The 22599-nt window shown below is 36.7% G+C and overlaps 1 protein-coding gene across 6 annotated transcripts; it reads left to right on the forward strand.

The window, feature by feature from the left end:
- The first annotated feature begins 21 nt into the window (after window positions 1-21).
- Window positions 22-22313, forward strand: LOC105039049 (PX domain-containing protein EREL1). Of its 6 annotated transcripts, none has more exons than XM_073243994.1 (11): window positions 22-298; window positions 932-1174; window positions 3098-3223; window positions 4211-4309; window positions 7848-7940; window positions 14099-14207; window positions 14623-15422; window positions 15746-15910; window positions 16008-16250; window positions 18086-18304; window positions 20301-21253. In XM_073243994.1, exons 2-11 carry the CDS (start codon window positions 1022-1024, stop codon window positions 20544-20546), a joined length of 2253 nt encoding a protein of 750 aa, XP_073100095.1. In that variant the 5' UTR covers window positions 22-298; window positions 932-1021; the 3' UTR covers window positions 20547-21253. The 6 variants fall into 6 exon arrangements, with proteins under 6 accessions (XP_073100095.1, XP_073100104.1, XP_019702627.1 ...); XM_019847068.3 differs by lacking the exon at window positions 20301-21253 and adding an exon at window positions 21331-22313 and having other exon boundaries at window positions 23-298; XM_073244003.1 differs by lacking the exons at window positions 4211-4309; window positions 20301-21253 and adding an exon at window positions 21331-22313.
- The last annotated feature ends 286 nt before the right edge of the window (window positions 22314-22599 follow it).

The following is a 22599-nucleotide window of genomic DNA, read 5'->3' on the forward strand; positions in this document are numbered from 1 at the left end:
CTCCGGTAAAACATGCGAAGGCGGGCGGTTAAGGTGTGCGCTTTGGAGTCTTCACTCGAAGCGGGGCACCGATCAATTAGTTTCGCCCCAGACCGATTCTCCTCTTGTTCTCGATCGTGTTCCAATCTCCTCTCTTTCGCTCCACCCACAAAGCTCGATCATTCTCCCACTCCCTTTGCTCCTCTGAAATCGCCAAAGAAGCAGGGAGATGTTCAAGAACAGCCCCCCGAAGCACCGCCATGATGGCACTTCCCCCCTTCCCTTGGGCATGGACTGGAGCCCTCCTCCCAAGAAATGGGTATTCCCTCCTCCTCCTGTGATTTCCCATTCTAAATTCGTGTTAGATTCTCTTTTTTGTGGCAATTCAAGGTTCTTTTCGCTAAATTTTCGTCCGATCATGGGAATCTGAGCTGGGTTCGATGTTTTGCGTTGATTTATTGAAATTTTCTGCCTTTTCGTAAATTTTCGATCTTGAATCTTCTCATGGGTTAATCTAGGGTTTTGGCTTGGGATCATTCGTTCGACGTCATTGTGACTCCGGCTTTTCTAGGTTGGATAGTTTTTACAACGTTAATAGAATTTTGATGATAATCTAAAAGCTAATGTATTTGTAGCTTGAAGCTATAGCATTGCTTGATTTGAATGCATCAATTAAATTTAATATGCAACAAATAATACCAGCACAATAAATGGTGAGCTGATCAAATTCAACACATCAGCAATTTATTCTTAACAGATCGATAAAAAAAAAGACCAACATATAGTTCTGGCCATCTTCTTTCTTGTGATCATCTTCATCATCTCTAGTTTCCTTCTCTATTTTGTAATTATCATGAAATCACCCTCAGATAAATTTAACGTAAACTGGGATCTTCTCCATGAAGTTGTAACCATCTTGACCATCCAACTACTCTTTGTTCCATTTCTCCAGAGCCTCCTTGCAGCATTTGATTGAAGTGATGGAGTACGAGAAAGATGGCAAGAACACCGTCCAACACATTAAGACAAAGTAATAAGGAAAATGATGGTCATAACCACGGTAAAGGGAAAAGAGGGAAAGAAAGAGAAGATGCAAAAGAAGGAAAACTGTTCAAATCCTTCTCATGTTTTTCCTGGCGAAGTAGTAATGGAGGAAGGCAAAGATGGCACTAGCACCAGTCATCACTTAGGCAAGGTGATAAGGAACACCACATGTCACAACTATCTGTCTAGCATAGTGAAGAAAAGGGTGAATAAAAAAAAACAAAAAGAAATCCTTACAACAAGAATAACACAGCACCTTCCGTTACAGGAAAACTGTCCCATCTGCTCATGAGCACTGATTATATTTGATATTCATCCACAAACCACAGTCATCACAAGCATTCGCAGAACACATCATTGCTTGATTTTTCTCTCAAGTTTTGATGTTATCTACTCATGAAAATGCCAGTCTTATGAGTGAAAAGTGTAGGCCTGCAGGGAATATGTCAACTGAATGTTGCAACAATACTAAGTAAACCACTGAGTTAATGACCTAAAAGTGTAGTAAGATAACAAATATATTAAATTGTTATATGTCTGAAAACTGCATACATTGTAATTCACTTCACGAGGAGGGCATTCACTGTCCATGGTATGTGCTTGGCACCTTACTGCTATATATTTCCTGCATTTAGTCATCTAAAAAGCAGAAGACTGTGTTTTGCTCCTCCAGTCTGCATATATCCAAGGCTTACTGACCATTTTCTGTACCGAATTAACTAACCAAGAAATTAGGGACGTTTACTTTCCAATATGCCACCTCTTGTTGTTTACATATCATTATTATTCTTTCCTTTGAGATGCTTTAGCATATCCTGAATAGCAGTTTTAGCTTTGCAGCAAATGATTGAAATCCCAATCTTACCGACTCCAAGGATTCAGATCCTAACGGGACGTCCTGCGGGACACCGGGATGGGGTACCATCCTATGTGTCAGGATAGAACCATCCTACGAGTGTCTTAACATCTTAATCGGAACATTTTGGGACATCTTTTGTCCCAAGTGTCGAGACAGGATAGGACGGCGGCACATCCCATTCCATGAAAAAATCGGGACAGTCCTGTCCTACGGGATTTAAAACCTTGACTGACTCCATACTTTCAATAAAAAAAACCAACTTAGTGCACTGAGGTCATATGTTCCTCTCCTCTTGATGTTTGTTTATTTTGGAAAGTAACAACTAATAACCATGACATAATCTCCACATGTGATCTCATCATCTGGTTGTTGGTTCTTATGATGGGCTTAGTCCTTAATTAAGGTTGTCTTCCCTCTCATTTTTTAGAATCTTCAATACATTAAAGCACATTAAAGAATATCAATCATATGGCTCTCTTATAAAGTAGAGCAGACAGTTTTGCACTCAATGGTTATTAAATGGAAGCCATGATACCCTTCCTTTTATATTCTTACACCAGTTTCTGGCTTCTGGCATGTGTGATGCACATGAGCATGAGAACAGTACATCACACATACATTTATATATGAAGTTCATGCAATTTGATTAATAACTCCTAATTTGGGAGGAGCACTTCTTGTGCTTGTCATCCTCAAAGTGAACTACATGGGGTATGTTTATTTGGTATGTAAGTGTAGAAGAAAAAAGTGACATGAGATGGACGACATGGACCTTGACACACAGAGTAGGAGTTTGGGTTTACTAATGAAACAGATTGCTACTTTCTTATTCCTCCTCTTTTTTTTTTTTTTTTTTGATAATCGCATGCTCTTTAAATACTTCAAGTCACATGCAAAGTTGTGTGTCTCATTTGCAATGACTCCTTCTACAAGGATATAATATTTGATTAATAACGAAAATGTTAAACCACCATTTGAATTAAAACTTCTTTTTCAAGTTGCTGTTCCAAATTGCATTCAAAGAATTACAATTTTTTATGTCTACTGTCCCATGTGATTGCCTTTGAGAACATGTACCATATCTTGCCGTTCTTTGGCATTATTATTCAAATAAGGACTGTATTTTACAGTGCTCAATACAGTCCTTAATTATTACTTAGTTCTTGCATATGTCTGTTTTCTATTTGCTCATATGGCATACTTTTGTGAATGTAGGATGGGAGAAACACAATATGGCCTCACAATCCTCACACAGGCTGGAGTTACTGTGTCATGATTCCTTCCTGGATTGTTCAAACTGATCCTGGAGCATCCCATGACAGCTTCTTGAATCCTATAGTTGTAATTTCTTCATATCCCTTCCCACTATAATTCTTGGATACATATAAAACACTCATATTAACTGTTTTACAATATTCACTTTCTGGGGGAGGATGAAGTAAGCATATCATGAGGTGACAAGAGACATAAATTAATTCTCTTCATCCGAAAGATAAAAATATGTCGGATTCAATGCCTGTTTGCCATATTCTTCTTCAAGTTGTACTTTCTGGTTCTGTAATTTTGGTTAAGGTGGTTTTAGCTCCATAAAGATATATGGCTTTGTTTGGAATTATGAAAAGTAAGTAGTTCATGGTAATTCATGGTCATTAAAATGTGATGATTTGGTGAATTTTCTTTATTAAGAGCTTCAAATTTATGTTTGAGAAGAACTCACCGTAAGGGAACAACCGAGTTTTGTGTTTCATGATGATAATTTTTTTCAATATTTCATATTTTTTGCCATCCATTTCTAACTAATGACAACCTTGTCATATTAGTGCTGACATTAAAGGGGAGCTAATGATTTATGATTTGAAAATGGAAATTTTGATCCAATCCACAAGGATTATATGATGGATACAGAGTTACATATTATGAAAGCTTTGCTGCATAAACTATTGACGTTGAGGATTTGCAGATTGGTTATTGCCATTGGGCAACCTAGAATTTCATATCATTAACTGCCTCCTATGGTTGTATATGCTAAAAGAACGATGGGCTTTATTTCAGGTATTTGATGCTCTATCTATTGATCATCAGGAGATATTATTTATATAAGAGCATTGTGTTGTCTTCACTGAGGTGTATCTTTCTGTTCAAAACTTCAAATCGTAAATGTTTAGTACCATGGCAAGAATATGATTAAGTTATACATGTATATTTCAACTTTTCTTAAGCATGAGCCCTTCAAATGTTTACGTAGCAGACATATTAAAATAATAGATCTAAGAGTTTGTGTTTTAGTTTTTGCTCTTTTATCTTTGTTTTAACATCCTTAAAGCACAGTTTTATAGGATTCATATTGGTATACAATCTCCAGAAGGGGTTAGCACTAGCCATGGAGTACTTAGAAGATTCAGTGACTTCTTGAAGTTATATTCTGCTGTAAGTATAAAATTCATTTTGCCATCTGATCTCAAGGGTGATCATCCCTTTGGAATATGCTCCATCACTTCTTTATTTGTGAAACATGCACCTAGTTTCATTTGTAAATGTTTGAAGAGTTTGTGCTATGTGTAAATTCGACAGTATCAGATAGAAAGTGGAGTCATTACAAAGTGGGTCGTCATATTTCAATGCTAGCTCCACCTCCTCGTAAATGCACTTCAATCTAAGTCATAATCTGTAGTGCATATATACCAAGTCATTCAATCCCTTTTGTGTCAGGCGGTTCCTCTATTTGCTATCTATTTTGGAAAGGGTTGATTAGTTGCGGTAGCATCCACTAAAGGAGATTGTTTGTGAGAGGATCTGGATTGCTAATCTTTTGAGATTTTTGGATTGCAGTGCAAAATAGAAATCCTATTCAGCTTCAAATGCAATTAAGTAAATTACATTTTAGATGATATGTTTCACAAAACATTAGATTAGTGAGAGTCGGTGTCCAAAAAATACCGGATTCATATTTTTTTTACTTGTGATAGTTACTTTCTCGCCAAAGTTATGGGAATCCTCTCTAAAAGCTTTAGCCGTGAAACACACACCACTTATGGCATCATGTCTTCACTTATGCATGGCATTGTATTATTTCCATTAAATTTAACTTACCTTCTCGAGGCATCTATTAGTAATGGCAGCATCAAGCTCCATCTTGTAGATGACCTAGTGCATGCTAGTAAATTGGTCCTCATCCAAGTCTATTCTTGGGGCACTATATTGGAACCTCGGATTGAGGTGGACAATTTATTTTATTAATGGAAAAAGGATTGCATAATACCATTTTTAAAAGTATAAACAAGCATTCATGATTGTATTTGGGTTATCTGCCTGATGCAATGCTTTACCCTATCAATCCCTCTTCTTCTTAATGGTCAACATACTTATTAGCATGCTTTGAATTTGCTCAGTTGTTCTCGGCCTTTGTAGTCATTAGCATATGAACATGCCCTGGAGGACCTGGAATCGGAACCTTTCTCATATGACGAAGACCCAAATTGCCCTGTGCCTAGCAACCTCCTCTGCTACCGATCAATTTGATTGTCTCGTATGACAACCTGAATCTGGATCACCTCTATATCATCTGGATCTAATGTCTCATAGTCCTTTGGATCACTAATGGTGCTCATTTGCCCAATGATCACACTCTACGGTTTATATCTCTGTGCTTTTTTTTTGCGCTTCTCAAAGTCATGAAAGTATTTATAATTGTTAAATCTATTATGAACATTTTTTGCGTGCAGTCATATTAGGATAACTACCAGCCAAATGCTGCTTCAATCTCGTCATCCTACCTTCTCACTCTGTATTGAACCACATGCACTTCCAATGGTGCCGACTCGAGATTGTTACACTATACTTTTGACTAATGTTAGCATTCTTATCTTTCTTCCTTCTTGAATTCATTTCTGCAAGTTTGACGACCACACATTATAAACCACTTTATTGATTACCATGAATTACATAAAGTGGATCTACACTTTTTAAAAATAAAAGTATTATATTTGAAAGATATATTAGTGACTTTTATAATTTAATCACTTAAGACATGATTATGGTTCATCGGACCATCCTGAATCACCTAGTTCGGGATGTATCAAACTGTACTAGGTTGAACTAGGATGGTTCCCCCTTTTTATGCGAAATAGAGAGCGAATTGCTTTGAATCGGATGGTTTGGAGTGCTTCTCAACCTTTCCCTCATTTTTTTTAAATCGTAGGAATTGTAGATCTAAACCATATTGAAGGTAGAAAAAAGTAATGCCCTTCTTTTGCTCTTTTTTCTTTTTTTCATTTTTAGTCGAAACTTAGCAAGAAAAAAAGAATGTAAAAGAAGATCAAAATGAAAATTTTGATTCTAGCATGATCTTATGATATTTTGTAGATATACGGATGATCTATGCAATCCGTCGAAATCGGATTATCCTCTTAGGGATTTGATTGAGAGCTGCCAAGAAGAGAAGTCACGGTGGAGGGCATAGTCGTTCCTCTCAGTAGAGCTAGGCAGAGAGAGGCATTTAGTGAAGGAATATTTCAAAATTTGATAATTTATGTTGTAATACAAAAGATGGCGGATATACTCTAGAGAATATTTTAAAATTATCTATACCAAATGCTATTTTTAAATATTTTTGATTTCTTAAATATTTCTAATTAATTTTGAGTTAAAATTACTATTTAATCATGCAATGCCTAGAAAACTAATTTTAATTTGATTAATGTATAATCCTACAAGTGTACTATATATGTTTTTTCAGCCCATGGTTGTACCTTAATCACTATGGAAATTTGGGCAGTTTTAACTATGTCAAAATTTAAACAAATTACGACATAAAAGTTAGCAAGTGTCACGCATAACCCAAACATGCTACCAATTTATTTTAAATTTTTGAATATTTTTTGTTACTCTTAAACCAAAAATATTTTTAATCAATGAAAAATCACCAGAGATCACTATTAAATCTATAATATATCAGGAAATCATGCCAAAATTAGAAAAAAAAGCATAAAATCGTGTGATTTCTCACATTTTAGCAATTTTTGGTCTATTTTAAGTTTAAAAGAAAAAAGGAATGAAGAGAGAGAATAAGATTTTACCTTTTTCTTCTTTGATCTGAGTTGCTTTCTTGCAGAATCACTCAGTCCTCTTGTTTTTCTCGCTTCCCCAACTTCCAAGCCTTCCCAAGTTAAAATGTAGACAAGAAAATGGTTGGAAGGCCCTTTCTCCTCTCCCTCATTGTTAGTTGTACTCAGCAGGAACTGGTTCAAATCAAGTTGAACTGAGCTGAAGCATGTGGTTTCGCTTGGATCAAATCGATTTGAACTGCTACCTTCCGAGTCTCGAACAAAACCCTTTTACTGACCCAGTTTCGTCTTTGGTCAGTACACCCCAGGTTGAGTGTTTCAGGTTGGTTTTGGGAACCTTGCTCTCTACATCTCTTTTCACAACTCCAAGAATATAACTGGAGATTCCATGAACCGTGTCTTAACTTCTATTAGATCACATGTGGACTTTCATTTAAATCTCTGACTATTGTCTTACCCTAAAGTTATTCCATGGTTTGCTGCAGGATCCTCAAAATGTGCATGATGACGATGTATATTACTTTTTATCTCTCATAATTACTATGTTTCTAAAAAATCTGCTTTACAAATGACACTTTGTTAATAGCTGAACTAAAATTTTGTCATATTTATTTATGTGGTAAGAGACCAATGCTTGGTAAATGTAGAATTTCATATATATATGTGCGCTTCCAGCAGATACTGCTATCTATGCTTTTCATGTGTGTCTTTTGGCTTTTATAGTTTGTATTGCTTTAATGGTTTTCTTACTAAGTGCCTTATGCATGGGAAAAAATATCACTTATTTAACTTAATTGCATAATGAACAAGTTTGATGCACATATGATATTATAAATTGTATATATGTTCAGATTCGAGTTTATTCTGTTCATTTGCTTTAAACTGTTCCCATCCTTTTGTAGCTTAAGAAGGCATTTCCAAAAAAGGATATTCCTCCAGCCCCACCAAAGCATGCTTTCTTGAGAATAAATTCCAGCCGGATGCTCTTAGAAGAGGTGGGTATAGCATTTCATTCCTCTAAGTTTGTGCATCCTGTTGTTTGGATCAGATTGTGTGTGTTGGCCCAACTTTAGATGATTTGTATTTGAAATTTATATAAGATGTATTTTGTAGGATGCTGTAATCTTCACTATAAGACATTCACTGGCATAAAATATGTTTTTTTTCTTAAATATTGTGATTAGACATCCTACGAATTGAGTGAGGTATTTGGTTTCTTGTATTTTTGCAGTGTATCGAGTTAAAAAGAATTATTCGACTATCCAGTGTTAGTTGTAAATATTAACAATAAAGCCAAAATAAGTAGATTAACTATTTATTTGGGCCTTTCCTTTGCATATACATTGAAATACTCAACTACATTATATCAGCAATTAGAAATCCAATCACATATTGATCACATGAGGCTTTACTAAAACTCACAGACCTGTATCTGACCGAGACCTTAGCTGGCCTCATCTCTGACCCTTAGGCCATATATTGAGTATGGGTCCAAACATAGATCCATTTGGCTTTGTTGGATCCTTAACTAAAAGTCTCTCCACCACCCCCACCCCAACCAACACACAAAAAAAAAAAAAAAAAAGAAAGAAAAGACCAACTTGACCAAATCATGTGTGTTTGATTTTTATGAACCTAAGATGACAGGAACCCGAACCTGATTTGGAACTATTAGTTTACCTAGTGTATATTCTCTAGTTTTACCCTTACATATTTTTATAAAACTTACTAATTAAACTTTGAGGCTATGCCATTAGTGAATAGTTTTGAGGGCATAATTAAGCTTTTCAATTAATGCTTCCGTCTTGTGACTTGGACTCGGCCTCTCACTACATACTTGAACTGGCCTAGATCTAAACTTGTTTTGTGCCTGACCTAACTTGGATTTGAGCCTTACTTGACCCTACTTGGACTGAGGCTCCACCCAATTCTTGGAGGGATAGGGTTTGGGTTAAAATATAGACTCGAACTCCTAATAAATTTGGATCTGGATTAGGAGGTATATGGACCAATTCAACCTGATATAACCTTTGTTTGAAAGTTAAATTGCTAAGGTTAAAACAAGTATTTAACACCCAATCAACTAGCATAGGTTGTCCCATCATACACCAGCCTTTGCAGGTTGGTTCAGATGAATCTCATTTGACTTGACAGTTCGGATGGTTAAACCAATTTTGAACTACATGACTGACCTGGATTCACCTTGTCAATGTATATTGTTGAAAAAAAAGGGGAAAAAAAATGATACATCACATTCTTCACCCTCTTACATTATTTCGGTGAATCAATGGGAGCATTCCCTTAGCATGGTGGTCATTGTGTTCAGGTTGCCCATGGCATTGGATTGGATGATCAAAAGTAGTAGAGGGGAGGAGTTTCAATGGGAGATTTGGAACAATGGAGAGGTAGTCTGGTTGTTTGAGGTTATATGGCAGAATCTTATGGAAATGGAGGTGGGATTGTTGGATCTCATGGGAAGGAATGTGGTGCGGCCAGATCTTATGGGAGTGGATGTGGTAGGAGGTGATAGATTGAACCTCATGGGAAGGGAGGCAATTGGACCAGATCTTGTCCGCAGGAGGCAGTCCAGCAGGATTTGTGGCAATAGAGGCAGCACAATATGATGTTATGGAAATAATGGCAGCACAGCCAAATTTGGTGGGATTGGAAGAAACATGTTTGGATCCAGTGCAAACAGAATGAGGGTAACCAAATACTGGATGGAGCAATCTCCTCTTCTTCATCATGTTCGTCTTTTAGGAGGAATGCTAGAGCTAATGTGCATTAGGGAGATGAGAAACTTGGAGTGGAGTTGGTTCAATATGTGGAGATGAAATAGGAAGGAATGCGGGATTAGTTTGGAGAGCGAGAAGAGAACATAAAATTAGTCAAGGATTTGAATTGGCCATCAATTATCAATTTACCCACAATTGACCAAGGAGCTTTGACTTGGTCATTGCAGCATTTCGGTTTGGGTCACTGGGTTTAGAAACACTACTTAAGAACTTCATAAACTGTTGTTGAGATATTATCAGAGTGACATACATTCACTTCTAGCCTACCCTTTTCTCGTGTTGTAATATATTATGTCTTCGAGCTTTAGGGCTTGTTTGGATGCCTAGCAAGCTTATCTGGCCAGCTGATTTATAAGACAAAGATGATATGCAAAGTTGTTCTAAGTTCTAACTATCATGGTCTTAAACTTATATGCCATATTATCAAACTTTGGTGACGATGATTGAGCATAGATCAAGGTGTGACACTAAAGTGTCAAAGAAGCAATTTGGTTTTATTCTAGGAAGGTTGATTATGGAAGCTATTTTCTTTTTTGGAGGTTGGTGGAGAAGTACATAGATCTTTATATGGTTTCTATTGATTTAGAGAGCATATTGTGTCCTTGTAGAAGCCCTGTGGTAGATGTTAGAAAAGAAAGGAGTTTCTGTTAGATATATTAATGTGACTAAGAACATGTATGGTAGAGTGGTTATTAGTGTGAGAACTCCTGGAAGCAAAGATCGTCGAACTGCTGCCGGAGCCTATACTAGTCAGCGACCAGCACGGTACAATACGGATTTGTATTGTACCATGCTGGGATGTTTCGGCTTTCTTTTTTATTTTCAAATTTTGAACTAAAGATATATGCAAGGAATCTGGAACCATCTTGAATCGTCTGGCTCAAGATGTTTCGAGTTGTACTGGCAGTGAATCGGGATTTTTCTGGTGTTCAAAATGAAAAATTGATGGAGAGGGAGAGGGAGAGGGAGAAGGAAAGATAGGAGAAGAGAGGAGGGGGGAGGGAGGGAGAGGGAGAGTTAGGGTCGTCAGAGGGTTGGAGGAGGAGCTCCGCTCTTCGGCTAATCGAAATAGGAAACCGATGCGGTCTTTGTGGCCCTCTAGTGGCCTCTGCAACCCTCCGACGCGGTCTCTCTCCCTTTCATTCCTCTTTTTCTCTCTCGTTCTCCATCTTCGCTACCCTTTTTGCAATGTCTGTATGAGCCTGACATGGAACAACATGGGGCATACAACATCGTACTGCCAGCCGACCTGTCCAACCCTTAGCACTAGCATAGGGCGAACCTTGGGCATATGGCCTGCTGACTTTAATTCAAAAATAAAAAGAAAGGCATAAACCTTTTCTCCCCTTATTTCAAAATGGAGATGGTGGGAGAGAGAGGGGGAGAGGAAGAAAAGGAGAGAGGGAGAGGGAGCGTGGAATGGGAGGGTGAGGAAAACCTTAACCCTAACTTGATCGCGAGAGAGAGAGAGGGGGGGGGAGATGGGCAATTGTTACTTCATATGGGGGAATGAGAGGTGTTCGCGTGTAGTAGGCGGACACCCTCTCGAGGACCTCGAGCCTCGTTTGGGGGGGGGGGGATGCACGATTCATGTGGTTTAACAGACACGGAATGCATGTTTAGCAAAAAAAATGGGTTGTCTTGTTTTAAACACCCGAATCGTGCCTTTTCCTGATTGATCCAATTTGGCATGCTCCGAACCGACCGATTTGACACGGTTCAATATTCGCTTCCTAGTAGTAATATTAATGGGTTTCCTATCATATATATTTATACCAAGGATCTTCTCTAAGTTCATACCATTTTGTTTTGATTATGGATGAGCATACTAGGCATATTCAGGAAGATATTCGTTGGTGCATACTATTTACGGATGATACAGTCTTAATGGATGAAACTAAAGTTAGGGTTAATTATAAGTTAGAACTATGGAAGAGTGTAGTAGAATCCGAGGCTTTTAGGTTAAGTAGGATCAAGATTGAATACCTAGAATGGTTCTAGTAAAACTAGAAATAGAGATAAAAATTGAGTGAAAATTAAGAATCATGAAGCTCCTAAGGCGATCATTTGGATATTTAGGTCCATCATTCATAAGGGGAGACTGATGAATATGTTATCTATGAGATTAAACTAAGTTGGATAAATTGGAGAAGTGCAATTAGGATATTATGTGATTGTAGCTGCCTGGTTGAAAAAAAAAAAATTATAGGACCGCCATACGTTTAGCTATGTTTTATGATACACAATATTGGATAGTTAGATAACAACATGTGCATAAGATGAGTGTGACTGACATGAGAATGTTGAGATAGACTTGTGGTACGATAGAAAAAAATATCACACAGGAGAACATAGGATAAGAAATGAAATTCGTAAAAGGTGGAGATAGTAGCAATTGAGGACAACTTAAGAGAAGGACACTTTAGATGGTTTGGATATATAAAATGTAGATCAAGGAAAGTACATGTATGGAGTGATTTGATACGTGTGGAATAGAAAGGGATAGAGGCAAGGTTTTATGTCCCGGTGGGATGGGGGGCGTCCTGACCTATTACTATGAGAAAATGGGACCGAGATGGGATCGGGACTTCAAAACTCATCCATGTAGGAAAAGAAGAAGAAGAAGAAAGAGAAAAGGAAGAACGAAAGATGGAAGAGAAAAGTGAAAGGAAAGAAGAAGAAAAATGAAAGAAATAAAGGAAGGGAGCAAAAACAGAAAGGAAGGAAAAAAGGAAGAAAAGGAAAAAAGAAAGAACGGAATGACAAAAAGAAAAGAAAAAATGGAAAGAAAGGAAGGTAGAAGAAAAAGAAAAAAAAAAGAAAGACAAAAGAAAGAAAGGAGAAATGAAGGGGAGAGAGATAGAGGATATCTATCGGAATGTATGATCAGGATGGCTGTCGGGACGGGACGAAACAGTGAGGCGTCCCATTCCATGGAGATTTTGGGACACCTCTGTCCCATGGGATTTAAAACCTTGGATAGAGGTAAAACGAAATTCACATGGGATGAAAAAGTATGGAAGGACTTAATGTCTCAACATCTTTCAAAAAATATGGCCCTAAACTGAGCGGAATGGAGGGAAAGGATTCATCATCCATGTAGCCTAGTTTGGGATTAAAGCTTTGTTGAGTTGAATATGACATATATATAAGAGAGAGAGAGAGAGAGAGAGAGACCAAGGTTATGATGTCAATTAGATTATGTTGTGTTGCTAGCTTGTTTTTAATCGAGCGAGGTTATGATGTAAGCTAACTTGTTCGATCAATTAAATTGCAGGGTTTGGCTTCTGAGATCATCAATTTGTTTGGTTTGTTGGAGAACATCTTTATTCATATGAATGGAATGATGACTTTGAATTATTTTGTTTGGAGGTGTAGAGCAAATTTCTTACAGAGCAAAGGAATTTCACAGCAGTGAATTATTGAAGTTGGATATTTAATAAGAGTTACTTTTCCATATCAATGTGATTAGATGCCTTCATAATGGCATAGCTTTTTTTGCTTGAGAGATTGCTCCATTGTCTTCTTCTTAATGGCATAGCTCTATGTTGCTTGGGATGATTTTAATTCTCTCTAGTAGTCCTTTCCATATTTTTTAAAAATATTTTTAATGTATTGATTAAGAAATTTTTAAATAATGTTGTATTTCAAGGTTTTATTTGTTCTTGCATGACGTATAGGAAGCACTTGCTATCTCCATCATTGTCCGCATTGAAACCCTTACAAACTAATGTGTGTAAACAAATAGCGCACCCCTCCACTAAAATGGGTTGGAAGGCCTGTATGCCTAATCTATGTAAGGTGGCTGCTTTATTCAACAATATAGGATGCCCCTGCATAACTTCTTGAAGTATTTCTTATACAATCAGTTCTTTTTTTCGAATTTGATTTTTAGCAATCCCTATGTTAGAATCAACATGTTGTCTGATTAGACCAAGAACACACACACACAAATGTCTATATATATATATATATATATATATATATATATATATATATATATAGACACACACATGTGTGTCTATATATATATATATTGCTTTATCAATTTCCGAAATTGTACCTTTTCATGTTTTTCCTACTCTGGGAAAAGATCTGCCTGAATTCTATATGTACATATAGGGCATGCTATCACTATAGTAAATGTCAATACTCTTGCTTTGAAGCACAAGAAAAGTGATTACTACCACAAAAGGTCTAAAATTATTTCAAACACAAACAGGTGATAGATATCATTTTCAATACCACATGTATAAGTCTAGGATTCCGATTTTAAAAGTCATTTTTCTTATGGTGTCCCATAGTAAATTTCCTTGCTAGGTGATTAATGATTCTCAAACTGGATAGCTATGTTGCAGAGGAGGCATGATTTGGAGGAATGGATGGGAAAGCTACTTTGTGACATTGACCTATCTAGAAGTGCTCCTGTGGCAAGTTTTCTTGAGCTAGAAGCTGCTGCAAGGTCATGTAGGTGTCATCACCTCTATGTATAATTTTATGTATCATCATGTTTGTGTTCGTGTGTTTCTTTGCCTGTGAACATGCATGCATTTGTGCTTGTACTTGCATGCATATGTTGTGCGCATGTTGTGTGTGTTTGTGATGTCTGTTTCAGTTTCTTAATAATAAAGCTTTTTTATGTTTCGTTCTGGGCTTGCATTCATATAAAAAAATTTTTGGTAATAGATTCATAATGGCATGTTCTGATATAGACTAATTGTTGTTATGCCTCCTAAATATCTAATTTAACATTTGATACACCTTAGTTGGCTTTTGATCTGATTACTGAGACTTGTTTATGATGTATTTGATTTTTGTTATAGTCAAGCTAATTTTGTTTCTTTGATATATGTTTACATTTTAATTACGCTGTTTTATTCAGCATTTAGGGATGTGAATCATGATCCTTTGGAAACAAGTTCTTCAGGTGATGCTATTGCCATGGCCTCTTCAATTCCACTTAGACCTAGTTCCAGTGCTTCAATTGCTGATGGTGCAAAGGTCGCATCTAAGTCCCACTCTGTTGCTTCAGACATTGATAGTGATGTATGTGAAGCATCAGACCTGGGAACCCCAAGGCAAGGAAAAGTTCAAATTTCTTCAACTAGCACAGAAAATCTAGCAATGACTCATGATCTAACTGTTCCAAGAGGGTCAATTGGTAATGGTATCATGGGAGAATCAATCCTGGATAAGTCAGAAGAATTTCTTACCAGTAGTTTGCACTGCAAAAGGGAGAACCTTGTTTTAGAGACGGATAGTTCTGGGGGAATTTCAAAGGAGACATTTCTTTCCAGGGGCAGACTAGAGTCCACTTCAGAATGGGATCATGATAAGTTTTATGGTCATACTAGAAAACTGTCTGCTGAAAGTACTGGAAGTGACATAAGTTCTATACGGGGTAGTGAATTATCATTTCCTGGGATGACTAATTCGATTTGGGATGGCTCTGTTGATCTTCCTAGTAGCTCTGAAGCTCAGAATGCAATGGAAGCCCTATCTGGCTTGGAGACACACATTCTAAATGATGCACAAATTTTCCTTCCACTTGATCAACGATATAAATTGAATAGAGTTCTTGTCACCATGCAAAGAAGATTAGGGACAGTAAAAGCAGATATGGAGGATCTTATAGCTCGACTGCATCAAGCAATGGCTGTGAATGAATACCTTACAACAAAGGTGCATCTTGAGCAATTATTTTTATGATCTGCTTGGCATCTCATGTCAATATTGCATGTGTCTTATGCTTTTAAATTTAAATTTGAGAGGTCTTTCGTGAACTTCTTTCTTCGTATCAAACTGGGTTCTTGAATTCAATCTTCTTATTTGTTAAACCTTGATGTTTATCCTGCATTTAGATTTTTTTTTAAAAAAAATACAGTGACATATACATGATATGTCAAGTCTATTTAAGTTAATCCTCTTATAACTCGATCTTTTTGGTAACTTATATGTACCTCCATAAAGCTTTGCCTTACTGTAATTGATATTTATGGTTCTAGGTCAAGGATTTAGAGGTGGAACTGGAAGTCACTAAGCAGAAAGGAAAAGAAAATTTGCAACAAGCCATTTTAGTTGAAAGAGAAAGAGTAACACAAATGCAATGGGATATGGATGAACTTCACAGGAAGTACTTAGAGATCGAGTCTAGACTTAAGATTGAGCAAGTTCGTTTTTTTCCTCTTTATCTGTGTTCTTATTTGTTTAGTATATGATTTGTTCACAAGTGCTGATTTTTCTCCATTTTGTTTCTGAGTGTTGCAGAATGAAAAAACTCGTGCAGAGTCGGAAAAAACAACTGCTCATGGCGAGAAAGAATTGCTGCTGCAGGAATTAGATGCTAAACAAGAAGTATTAGGGACTATGCAGAAGCATCTAGAAGAGCTAGAAAAGAAGTCAAAAGCAGATATCAAAGTTCTTGTCAAAGAGGTGAAATTTCTCAGGAGTTCTCAAGTGGAGTTGAAGGAAATGCTAAATCAATCTCTAAGAGAAAAGACTGAATTAGAGGTATGGTGTTAATTATACCTGAAGAAAAGGCTAAACAAGAGGCAGTTTAAGCTCATAAAGGAAATTGCCAGATGTGTTTACCTAAGGAACGTTATCCAGTTATATATCACATTTACTTTTTAATCTCCTGGTAGTAGAATAAAAATGGGAATAAATCAAAAGATGGAACTATTATCAAAATGGAATTAGGCACTTGCTGTTTAAAACAAATGTCAAAAATGGAAATGCTGCGATTATCTTGGAATTTTTGCACATGATATGCTATATCAAGCCTCCTTATAATGTGCATCTCTTAAAATCATAGATTAAAGTGCCAGTTGGCGTGGTTAATATGGCAATGTATATATTTACCATTGCCTTCCTGTTATGTGGCATTAGCATGGTAGCAGCTGCATGCTAGCACTTGCTATGTTCTCATGCCAATGCATGCTAAGTCTGTGAAGTGCTGGCATGCATTGAATGGTGTGCTAGATATCGAGCTAATTCTTGACCTGCATGAGATATCTTGCTCCAGATCATAGCTGTTATAAGTTTCCCTCAGCTGTAAGGGTTGGAATGAGTTTCTAGCTCTAATAAATGCACTTAGATGATTATTTATTTTTCAACCACCATTAGGGCTATACGTTGTATCAAAGTCATTGGCTCTCCATATAATGGGAAAGCCTTGGAGTCCAGCATGTGTGTATTGGACACTGGGGCCTCCTGTCCTATGCTGTGCCTAAAAAGAAGGCCAGGTTCTGTAGCCTCTAAGGCAACATCCCTCCCCCCGCCACCCCCTCCAAAAAAAAGAAAAGAAAAAAAGAGCCCAGCATGTGCTGGAACCTTCCCCTTAAAATTCCTATCATGTAATTATGTTTTCCTTAAATACAATCTTTGAAAATAGAAAATATACTGGAGAGATTATCTGAACATGCATTGCAGATGCTAAACTCAAGTATTATAAGTAACTACAGATCATGTTCGACTTTGACTTTGACTCTCTGGTTGATAATTTGTTTTAGAGGTGGATGCAGTTCTATAGGGTATCTTCACTTATTCTTTGCCAGGTCATTTAACCAGGGATTATTGTTGTTTTCCACAAATCTGATGTCTGTTGAGGTCATTGACCGGCAATTTTGTTTTTGATGTCCTTGTGTGCAGTCTGAGCGATATAAACTAGCTGAATATTCCCTTGCCTTTTCAATTGAGAAGATTGTAAATTTAGTTTATTCTATTGACTAGTAGTTTTGCATTATGATAAGCTTTAGTTCTAGGCATGGTTTTAAATAACGGTGCTGGAACTATTATAACAGCTGTTAAAATGGTTTCGAACACCCTCCAGTATGTTGTTGAGGTAAATAATGTGGAAAATATATTGGTTGTTATTGTATGTTATTTCCTGTTATTTCTGAGTATAATGGATTATTATAACGTAAATAATGACCATTAGTTTCATTTGTACCTTCTTTTAAGTAAAATTATATTTTTCAGAATTCAAAATTTTTTTTGCCTCAAAATCCCCTCCAAAAGTGATAGTGCGGTCAAAATGTATGTTGTATTATCTAATGAAAAGTGAAGGGGAAAGATAACGCTGTTATTTTTCTGATATTGCCCATTGTGTTTTGCTGTAACACTGTTATAACAGCCATTATTTCAGTGATCATTTTAGTGTTAAAAATTTGCAAAGTTGGCTCTTTTGATACAAATATTGCTCATTATAACCATTGTAGCAGTGAATAACAGTTCAGTTTGGGTCCATTGTAATGGGATAACATGTTATATAAAGCCTCGCTTTCTAGATCGTTGTCTTCAGATTCCTGGAATGGCTGTCTTCAATTTTTTATATGTTTTTTCAGAGAGTTGTTCATAAGGAAAAGCAAAGGTGGATACATGCAGAATCAGCGAGGAAAAAACTTCTTAATGAATGCAGAGTTCTTCATGATCGACTTCAAGAATGCCGTGTTAATTTTCTTTCAGAATCAGAAGACAAGTTCAGTATTAATCCTTCATCCCTTTCGGATGCTCTAGATCTTCTGGCAACTTCAGATGATAGAATTGGCCTTCTTCTTGCAGAGGTAACTCTTTTTTTCTTCACTGATTGTCTTGTCAGATAATGTTTCTTTAACTTTCATAGTGATTCCAACATCTGTTTATAGCTTTTTTGTTGAAGTAATTATTTCATATTGGTGATCCTGTTCATTTTTCTTCTCTCTCTCTCTCTCTCTCTCTCTCTCTCTCTCTCTCTGGATTTAATAAATTAACTAAGTGACAAAAGTGTCTCGTGCTTTTTTGTCTACTGATATGATTAAATTATTCAGTCTAGTTAAGCTAGTTTGTTCAGATGGTCAGAAGCATCTATAGAAATTGATAATAATCACTTCTGATCAAATTAGAGGAGTAAGTTTCTACTTTTTAGAGCATCCATTAATAATGGAAAGCATGAACATAGTTCTATAATGTGGGTGTTTTCTATTCCATCATCTTTGAAAAAGCCACCTGATATGAAGAATCAAAGTCTGGATCTTGGTTATGTCAGGAGGATGTGCAGACACCATTCTAGAAATGGGAAAGCGAACTTTTTAGAAATTTAGGGGCACTTTGACAAAAGTGTGTAGGAAGCATCTTTATAAAATTATTATCTAGAGATAATAAAAACTTATATGATTATTTCTTTTACTAAAAATATGCATAAGGATTCCAAATGAAATCGCATAATGAATGATATGTTATTATTGGATTAAGATTTTGATTATATTAGGGTAGCAATAGAGACAGGTTCAAGGGGTGGACCTACTAGTGGTGGGCTGCAGGAACAGGATTCCAGAGAGCTTGCAAAGCTACTAGGGAAGTCTTAGAGGAAGACTGCATCTGCTAAGAATTGGATACTATCAATTGAAAATTATTATTATTTTAAAGAAATATTAGTGGATGCCCTATGGGCATTTGTTAAGGTGACCACACCTATTAATCACTAAGGACATGTTTAATTGTTATTGGTGATATAACTATTGCACCTATTCTTTTTTTGTCACCAAATGAGTGGTTAAGATTTATTTTGATAAAACACAAATGATAGACTTGAAGTTCCTAATATTAGGAAACAAGATCGAGTAATTTATACTAGGAATTATAAGATGTTATAGCAAGCTTATAATGTTTAGGTCTAATCTATTTGATTCAATTAGATGTTGCATGCCATTTAAGATAATGAGGTATTCTTCTTAACATATGCCTTGGGGCCATTTATTAACTGGATGCTGAGTTCCAAATTTTCATTTGGGAGTACATGTCTTTTAGTTTCTTGACATATTTTTGCCTTTGAGATGATCACAGCTCCCTATATCAATCTTAAGATTTGAACTGTGACATGTTTTTCAGCCAATTCCAACTTGATATAGACTATTGTTCTTTTAGGTGCTGTTTGATTGCGGAATAGACATTGGCAGGGATATCCCTTGCACTGTTGAAGGGATAGGCCTATTCCATGAAATAGGCATATTTTGGTGTTTGGTAGAGGAATAAAGTGTAAGAATAGGTGAAGGGAATATGCTGCATTTGATGTGCATTGAATGATAGTTTGGGTTTTATCACAATAACCAAATTGCCATCTCATCTTTTTGAGCGTTTATAGAGTTGCTAAAGGCAAAATGGTAATTGGAGTAGGGACAAGCCTATTCTACAATGCAAGTCTATTCCCCCATTTTGGTAGAATAGACTTATGCAGTGGCACGGAGTATCCCCTGCCATGGTATAAGCTCCTATTCTAAGGTGTTTAACAAGTTGTTGTGGGGATATTCCCCCACCCGCCCCCAATACTGAAACCAAACGCCTAGATGGAAACAACCCAGTTCCAGTCAGTACTAAGATGAAAAACCACATATTCTACCATATTCAGCAGAACTTGTGATTGAAACTTGGCTCAAACTCATTTTGAGTGATCCCCACCCAAATTTAAATTCATTATTTGTTAACTTCATTAATCTTCTCAGATGTGTGAATTACAAGAAGTTATGCACAAATATAAATTCTTTTCAATAAAGCATGACCCTATGATTGTGAGTTTTTATTCAGGGAAATGTTTTGAAGATGATGTATCGTTCTTTACATGATCGTATTGCACTCTGGTTCTTTGGCATCACGTGCATCAGAGGTGAACTCCCAATATTAAAACTTAACTTTTACCCCTTGGTCTTTCCCTTGTGTCTGGATTCCTTCATGATCCATGGAACCTTGCATGGCTGCTTGGTGAGTGGATGGGCTTATGTAACACTAGCAACAGGATATGTTATGTTACCTACCAACCAATTGGCCTTCTAAATTCATGGCAAGCCCCTTCTGTCCAACAATTCTTTGGCCAAGAGCAGACAACCAAATCACATGATTGACAGCTTGCTGATAGCTGGTCATAATACTTTTCTCAAACTTCGGTGGATCAGAACCTTGAATTTTGCAGCCCCAAATAAATGGAATGAGACTTGAAAACACTTGTTAGTTGAGGTCAAGGTATGATTGTCAACATGATGCTGTGTGCATATGTATTTACATGTATTTGTGTGACATGAGTTGGTTTCTGATTTTAGGGCCTGGATTTTGTTATAAAATTTATATGAGAATATATATATATATTTTCTATCAGTTTAATTAACTTGAATGACCTTGTTTATGGCATCCTTTGGATACATCAAAACTAGGCATTGTAGCAAAACTTATCAAAATTATTGAAAGAAAGGCCATTATGAAGATTCACATTGAGACAGCTGCAAAAGACAATTCTAAAAGCATGAGAATTTGTATAGGATCCTTACTTTCTGACGGTTGAATCCAAGTGTCAGCATATTCTGCCTTTTGTCCTATATAATGCTGTTGATTGATGCATCAGGTCCTAACTTTTGCAATACTGCATTTTTTTTTTTTAATAAAAATTTTGGTCTGGATCTCCTGCTGTAAACAACTTAGTATCATACTTGAACTGCAGAACAGTGCGCTAACAGTTTATTGTTATGATTTTCTTTCTCACAGACGTAGAAGTGGGGGCTTAAGTTGATGTATAGATTTACTTGTACATTGTTTTAATAAGTGAACAAATACTGATTCTCTGTAGGCACAACTCCTTGCAAGGGACGAGGAACAGATGGTTTCAGATATGGATGAGGCTCGGAGTAGTGGATCTTCTGAAAATCTAATTGCTACAAACGATGAAAATCCAATTAATGCAGATGATGAGATAAGAAAAATGTTGACAGATTTGTTTATAGATAATGCAAGACTGAGGAAACAGGTTAATTCTGTTATCCGTTGCACCCTCAATACAGTTGTTAAGCCAGAGAAGGAAGATAGCGACGAAGTTCCTTCCAGGTGGACTGTTCTTAACCGGTTCTTAGAGAGATGAAATGAAGCTACTGTAAATTCTCATGAATGCTTGTTTCAAGATTTGGTGATCCCTATTACCAAGGGATATCCAATCATCTGCATCCTACGTCCAATAGTTTCCTTTCATGTTGTTGTAAACATAATGTCGTCTATAGGGAAAAAAAAAAATAAATTGATGAAATCAGGCTTCCCAAGGGTTCAGCATAGACTTCTCTCCCTAAGCCTTCCAACGGAAGATGCTGTGGTTCATAGACAACCAGGCACTAAGAGTACTCGACTACCTATGGCTAAACTATTCAATAGCGAAGAGGGCTTTTTAAAAGAGCTACAAGCAATACATAACCATGATGTGGGATTATAGAAGTTCATGGGATGGTGCAGAATAACTCTCTCTCTGCAAATTTATGGCACATCTTACTGTTTGTTTTTTGTTTTGATTTTGTTCTTATCAATTCCACCAAAAAGGCAGGCGCTGTCAGAGCTGTCTCAGTTGTTCATTGATAAAATGCCCAAGGATCTTCACATCAATGGAACCCTTTTTTTTTTTTTTTTTTGTGATAAGGCAAAAATGGGGTGAGGGGAGCAACTGGTGTAGCTATTTTCTTTAGGCGTGACCACGAGGGTTTCCACCCTGTTGAGTGAATGAAACCTTTCATAAACCAGGTTGGAAAGGAGTTTGTGACCATCTGGTCAATTAATCCTTTGTTTTTTTTTCCTTCAGTGTTCAGTTTGTTATTCTTTCTTATTCTTTTTATGTTCGAAATCCATCTGGTAAGAGGAATGTCTCATTTGGTGATGCAGTCCAAACAGTTGCTCAGGCTCTTGAATCTGCATCCCTTTTTCTTACGAGGGGGACAAGGAACTTGTCATTCCCTTATCCAGCAGTCAATGGCTTTGTATGGCAATTTGCTTCATCTTTGCAACCAAGCATCTGTTACATGGCTCTACTTTATTTTCTATTACTGAGCTAAAGGTTATTTGACTTGAAAGTCCTTGAAAT

This window comes from Elaeis guineensis, chromosome 1, assembly GCF_000442705.2.
Source record: "Elaeis guineensis isolate ETL-2024a chromosome 1, EG11, whole genome shotgun sequence".
Lineage (NCBI taxonomy): Eukaryota > Viridiplantae > Streptophyta > Magnoliopsida > Arecales > Arecaceae > Elaeis > Elaeis guineensis.